The sequence below is a fragment of the Scyliorhinus canicula genome, chromosome 7, assembly GCF_902713615.1.
Source record: "Scyliorhinus canicula chromosome 7, sScyCan1.1, whole genome shotgun sequence".
NCBI lineage: Eukaryota > Metazoa > Chordata > Chondrichthyes > Carcharhiniformes > Scyliorhinidae > Scyliorhinus > Scyliorhinus canicula.
This window is the reverse complement of record NC_052152.1, coordinates 26410200-26417195: the sequence shown is the minus strand read 5'-3', so window position 1 is coordinate 26417195 and position 6996 is coordinate 26410200. Positions and strand designations below refer to the sequence as shown.

General features: G+C 47.0%; 1 protein-coding gene across 1 annotated transcript in view; it reads left to right on the top strand.

Annotated features, from left to right (window-relative positions):
- Positions 1–621: 621 nt before the first annotated feature.
- LOC119968807 (calcipressin-1-like) overlaps positions 622–6996 on the top strand; it is an 86243-nt gene continuing 79868 nt past the window's right edge. Inside the window, 1 exon segment of the mRNA XM_038801620.1 lies at positions 622–1054. Within this exon segment, the coding sequence (XP_038657548.1) occupies positions 773–1054 (282 nt within the window). The 5' untranslated portion in view covers positions 622–772.

The window sequence follows — 6996 nt, the reverse complement described above, 5'->3', positions numbered from 1 at the left end:
GGCGGGGAACAGAGAGAAGTAGATCCTTGGAAAATAGGCAACAGGTTTAGATAAAGGATCTGGATGGGCACAGGCTGGGAGGGCCGAAGGGCCTGTTCCTGTGCTGTAATTTTCTTTGTTCTTTGTATATGTATCTCAATAAGGGTTACCTCTCATCCTTCTAAACTCCAAACAGCACCGGCCCAACCTACTTAACTTCACCTCGTGAGGAAATCCCTCCATCCCCAACATCAACCGAGTGGACCTTCTCTGGACTGCCTCTAATGCCAGTCAGTGTATGGATAGTAAGGGGACCAGAATGGGCCACAGTATCCCAGGGGACGTGCCCTAAGCTGTGAGAGCTGGTTTCTTGAAAATGAAATAAAAATTCCTTGGGGGGAAGGCGCAGTGAATGCTTGAGGTGTTGTTAATTTGCCGCGGTTGAGCTGGGTGACTGGTTAACATTGCTACCAGGTTAAAAATGGCAACATATTTGGATCGTATTGCCAGTGCTGACGTCCAGGGCAGTGTTAACTTGTTGCGTCGTGTCCTGGTAACAAAGTATCGGCGCAAGGCAGAAGAGCTGGTGTCAGGAGGTGGCACTGACTGACTGGATGCTGCTTGGACCCACAGAGCATTCGCAAGAGGGGTGGAGGTGGCGGCTTGCTGAGGGAGGGAGGCGCTCCATCAACCCCCACCCCCTCCAATTGAAAATATTATTTTCGCATCCTCCTCCTCCTCCCCCAAAAAAACCTGCTTTGAAAACAAAAGCCCCGGGGCTAGGGTGGAAATAATGACGGTAGCGAATAGCGGTGATAGTGAGAAGAGAAGCTTGGCCGATGCCGACATGGAGAGCGATCAGGAGATGTTTCCGGACGCGGCAGGCGGCCACTGTTCCGCCTCCAACGGGGAGGTGCAGCCTGAGACTCGGATGGAGGCCGAGTTGTCGGCCGGGGAGCCGGGCAGCTCCGGGCAGCCGCAGCAAATGCACCTGCGCTCGCAGCTGGACGATCTGCCCACCTCCACAATCGCCTGCAACGTGGACGAGCGAGTGTTCGTGGACGCCTTGTACCGAGTAAGCACCTCTTTTTATTTTCCCTCATGGAAACACTAGGCCTCTGTGTGTGTGTGTGTTTGTGTGTGTGCGTGTGGGGAGGGCAGCACCATCCAGGCCGTCAGGAAGGAAGGAGCCCAGGCTCACTGCTTCACTCACACCGGCTGTTAACAGGGCCTAAAGTAAAATAAACCTGCCCCCCCCCCCCCCCCCCCTTTTAAACTCTCACACTTGGTGAACAACGTCATTGTGTAATCGTGCAGCAGAAATAAAAAGCCCCACTCTGGTGACTTTGAGAGTCGATGTATAAAAATGTAAGGCAGTTCTGTCTTTGAACAATGATGCTTTGATTATCCCCCCCCCCCCCCCCCCCATCCTTCTTTCACACAGAAAAGATGGCACATTCCCAGTCTTGAATATTGCTGAAAATCCTCTGACAGTTTTTAAATTGTGAATATGGAACTTTTTGGTACTAAAGAAATGGTGTGGGAGAAAGTTAACTTGATGCAGTGTATCAATAGAACATAGAACAGTACAGCACAGAACAAGCCCTTCGGCCCTCGATGTTGCGCCGAGCAATGATCACCCTACTTAACCCCACGTAACCCGTATACCCGTAACCCAACAATCCCCCCATTAACCTTACACTACGGGCAATTTAGCATGGCCAATCCACCTAACCCGCACATCTTTGGACTGTGGGAGGAAACCGGAGCACCCGGAGGAAACCCACGCACACACGGGGAGGACGTGGGGTGAATGAGAGGCCCTTTCTCCCCCACCCCCCCCCCCCCATATATTCTAGGTGCTAATTACAGTTGAATATAAAGTTCTTTTCTTTATGTTTCTATACTGTACTGCCCCTGAAAAGTGAAAGTATGTTTCTGTTGAGTGTGATTCATCCACATATCGATTATCAACTGGGTGAACAGATAGGTTCATGTCTGTGTTGTTTAACCGATGTTGGTCAGTGACTTGAGGATGCATTAGATATGTGTTTGCCCGAAGGTCATCTTGTACTTTTTTCTGTGCCATGCAAACATAAAGTGGATTATTAATTTCTGATGTTGTCATACCTACATCTACAATGTTCTTAGCTTTTTGCTATCTATGACCACTGTTTCCTAAGCCACGGTCTAGCTCTTTATCTGTGCTGAAGGTACAACTTGTTTTTTTCTACAATGAACTTTCTCTGAATAATTGGGGGGAAATTGTATTTGAGCCAATACACGTTATTACTACTGCTCCAATAAGCTTGGTTCATGGTGTTCCATTTACTAGTGCCACCACTGACCTATAGCTGTCAGAATTTCATGTTGTCTTCAAGCAAAATTTAGAAAGAGAGAAACTATAATTGTGCTGATGGGTCACATTTTATAGTTCAAATGGTCAGAAGTTTGCAAATTCTACACCGTCACCAGTACAGTTTGTTGAATGTTATCTAATAACCATTGTTTAGTTTAAAGTTACGACGCATTTGAATGCAACAATACAATTAGGTAACTTTTTTTGGAAAAACTCTTCACATAACTGTGTTAAAATCTTTCTAACTGAAGAATTTTAACATTTTCTGGATGAGTGGACAGTTTTGTTTGTCAGTTGTGATTTAATGTTTATTTTAATTAGCATGAGTACCAGTTTCAGACTTGTTACTGCTTTGAATGTTTGAACTGGCAGACGTGTATTATATTATTCATTTCACTTTACCCTCCCTGTCAAGCGGAATAAAACTCTGTGCAAAAGTACAAGCTGATGTCGCGAAGCCCAGCGCATCAACCTTTAAATGCCAGTTAAATTTTAATGATGGTGAAAAGATGATGGGACATTGGGCTCTTTGCCATCATCTTAAAAAGGATTATCGATTCATTTGAAGTTTGCTTCGTACTGATTGTGATTATCGTGCAAACCAATACAAGGCAAGTGTTTCCGTCCCGACTCCACTTATGGAAGTGCAAAATGCCTGTCAGTTCAGCTGCTGCACTCCTGCCTGGCTCGCATGTTTTATCCATGTGCAACTGCTCCAAGTTTTGCATTGCTGCAAACTTGTAGACTTCAATGGATTTAAACCCCAGCCAACACAGAACCAAAGGGGAAGATTTGGTCCAATTAAATCTCCTTGACATTTTCTTCCAATTGAACTGTGGAAAGTCCTATGACTTTGTGTACCTCAATTTAGGGACAGCACGGTAGCACAGTGGTTAGCATTGTTGCTTCAAAGCGCCAGAGTCCCAGGTTCAATTCCCAGCTTGAGTCACTCGGAGTCTGCATGTTCTCCCCATATCCATGTGGGTTTCCTGCCACAAGTCCCGAAAGGCATGATGTTAGGTTATTTGGACATTCTCCCTCAGTGTACCAGAACAGGCGCCGGAACAAAGAACAAAGAAAAGTTCAGCACAGGAGCAGGCCCTTTGGCCCTCCAAGCCGATGCTGACCATGCTGCCCGACTAAACTAAAATCTTCTACACTTCCTGGGTCCGTATCCCTCTATTCCCATCCTATTCATGTATTTGTCAAGATGCCCCTTAAACATCACTATTGTCCCTGCTTCCACCACCTCCTCCGGCAGCGAGTTCCAGGCACCCACTGCCCTCTGTGTAAAAAAACTTGCCTCGTACATTTCCTCTAAACCTTGCCCCTCGCACCTTAAAACTATGCCCCCTAGTAATTGACCCCTCTACCCTGGGGAAAAGCCTCTGAGTATCCACTCTGTCTATACCCCTCATAATTTTGTAGACATCGATCAGGTCGCCCCTCAACCTCCGTCGTTCCAGTGAGAACAAACTGAGTTTATTCAACCGCTCCTCATAGCTAATGCCCTCCATATCAGGCAACATTCTGATCAATCTCTTCTGCACCCTGTCTAAAGCCACCACATCCTTCTGGTAGTGTGGTGACCAGAATTGAACACTATACTCCAAGTGTGGCCTAACTAAGGTTCTATACAGCTGCAACATGACTTGCCAATTCTTATACTCACTACCCCTGCCAATGAAGGCAAGCATGCCGTATGACTTCTTGACTACCTTCTCCACCTGTGTTGCCCCTTTCAGTGACCTGTGGACCTGTACACCTAGATTTCTCTGACTTTCAATACTCTTGAGCGTTCTACCATTCACTGTATATTCCATACCTGCATTACCTCACATTTGTCCGGATTAAACTCCATCTGCCATCTCTCCGCCCAAGTCTCCAAACAATCTAAATCCTGCTTTATCCTCTGACTGTCCTCATCGGTATCTGCAATTCCACCAACCTTTGTGTCATCCGCAAACTTACTAATCAGACCAGTTACATTTTCCTCAAAATCATTTATACATACTACGAACAGCAAAGGTCCCAGCACTGATCCCTGTGGAACACCACTAGTCACAGCCCTCCAATTAGAAAAGCACCCTTCCATTGCTACTCTCTGCCTTCTGTGACCTAGCCAGTTCTGTATCCACCTTTCCAGCTCACCCCTGATCCCGTGTGACTTCACCTTTTGTACCAGTCTACCATGAGGGACTTTGTCAAAGGCCTTACTGAAGTCCATATAGACAACATCCACTGCCCTACTTGCATCAATCATCTTTGTGACCTCTTCGAAAAACTCTATCAAGTTAGTGAGACATGACCTCCCCTTCACAAAACCATGCTGTCTCTCACTAATACGTCCATTTGCTTCCAAATGGGAGTAGATCCTGTCTCAAAGAATTCTCTCTAGTAATTTCCCTACCACTGACGTAAGGCTCACCGGCCTGTAGTTCCCTGGATTATCCTTGCTACCCTTCCTAAACAAAGGACATTGGCTATTCTCCTGTCCTCTGGGACATCACCTGTAGACAGTGAGGATCCAAAGATTTCTGTCAAGGCCTCAGCAATTTCCTCTCTAGCCTCCTTCAGTATTCTGGGGTAGATCCCATCAGGCCCTGGGAACTTATCTACCGTAATATTTTTCAAGACGCCCAACACCTCGTCTTTTTGGATATCAATGTGACCCAGGCTATCTACACACCCTTCTCCAGCCTCAACAGCCACCAGTTCCTTCTCTCTGGTGAATACTGATGCAAAGTATTCATTTAGTACCTCGCCCATTTCCTCTTGCTCCACACATAGATTCCCTTGCCTATCCTTCAGTGGGCCAACCCTTTCCCTGGCTACCCTCTTGCTTTTTATGTACGTGTAAAAAGCCTTGGGATTTTCCTTAACCCTATTTGCCAATACCTTTCGTGGCCCCTTCTAGCCCTCCTGACTGCTTGCTTAAGTTACTTCCTACTTTCCTAACATTCCACACAGGCTTCGTTTGTTCCCAGCCTTCTAGCCCTGACAAATGCCTCCTTTTTCTTTTTGATGAGACCTACAATATTTCTCATTATCCAAGGTTCCCGAAATTTGCCGTATTTATCCTTCTTCTGCACAGGAACATGCCGGTCCTGAATTCCTTCCAACTGACATTTGAAAGCCTCCCACATGTCAGATGTTGATTTACCCTCAAACATCTGCCCCCAATCTTGGTTGTTAGTTCCCGCCTAATATTGTTATAATTAGCCTTCCCCCAATTTAGCACATTCACCCTAGGACCACTCTTAGCCTTGTCCATCAGCACTTTAAAACTTACTGAATTGTGGTCACTGTTCCCAAAATGCTCCCCTACTGAAACTTCTACCACCTGGCCGGGCTCATTCCCCAATACCAGGTCCAGTACTGCCCCTTCCCTAGTTGGACTGTCTACATATTGTTTTAAGAAGCGCTCCTGGATGCTCCTTACAAACTCTGCCCCGTCTGAGCCCCTAGCACTAAGTGAGTCCCAGTCAATATTGGGGAAGTTGAAGTCTCCCATCACAACAACCCTGTTGTTTTTACTCCTTTCCAAAATCTGTCTCCCTATCTGCTCCTCTATCTCCCACTGGCTGTTGGGAGGCCTGCAGTAAACCGCCAACATTGTGACTGCACCCTTCTTATTCCTGATCTCTACCCATATAGCCTCGCTGCCCTCTGAGGTGTCCTCCCGTAGTACAGCTGCGATATTCTCCCTAACCAGCAGTGCAACTCTGCCACCCCTTTTACATCCCTCTCTTTCCCGTCTGAAACATCGAAATCCTGGAACGTTTAGCTGCCAATCCTGTCCTTCCCTCAGGTATGGCGGCGTATGGTGACTAGGGGATTTTAACAGTAACTTCATTGCAGTGTTAATGTAAGCCTACTTATGACAATAATAAAGATTATTATTATTTCCAATAATAAAGAATGGGGAGTTGACAATTCAGAGTATAAAAAAAGGGAATAGGCAAGGTATTCGTAGATTAGGAAGTAGCAGGTTACATGTTTAATTGTCTCAAAAAGGAGTAAGATCGATTTGGAAACTGAATTTACAGATTATATCAAAGGGGGCAATTAGAACATAGAACAGTACAGCACAGAACAGGCCCTTCGGTCCTCGATGTTGTGCCGAGCAATGATCACCCCACTCAAACCCACGTATGCACCCTATACCTGTAACCCGACAACTCCCCCCTTAACCTTAGTATTAGGACACTACGGGCAATTTAGCATGGCCAATCCACCTAACCCGCACATCTTTGGACTGTGGGAGGAAACCGGAGCACCCGGAGGAAACCCACGCACACACGGGGAGGACGTGCAGACTCCGCACAGACAGTGACCCAGCCGGGAACCGAACCTGGGACCCTGGAGCTGTGAAGCATTTATGCTAACCACCATGCTACCGTGCTGCCCAAAAAAATAAAACGGGTACCTGCAGCCGAACACCCGTGACCAAGGTGAGCGACCCAGATACCACTCCGGCCTTAAACGGAGTAAGCACGACCGGCGGATTCCTCGGTCTGCAACTGGCCAGGAGGCAGAATAGGATTTCTGCACGGACACGTGCCCTCCAAAGAAGGACGCGAAGCTGTCCGGGGGTGGGAGGGAAGGAGGGGGACAGGGTGGGAATACGTTGCACTCGGTACCGACAAAGGTTTGGC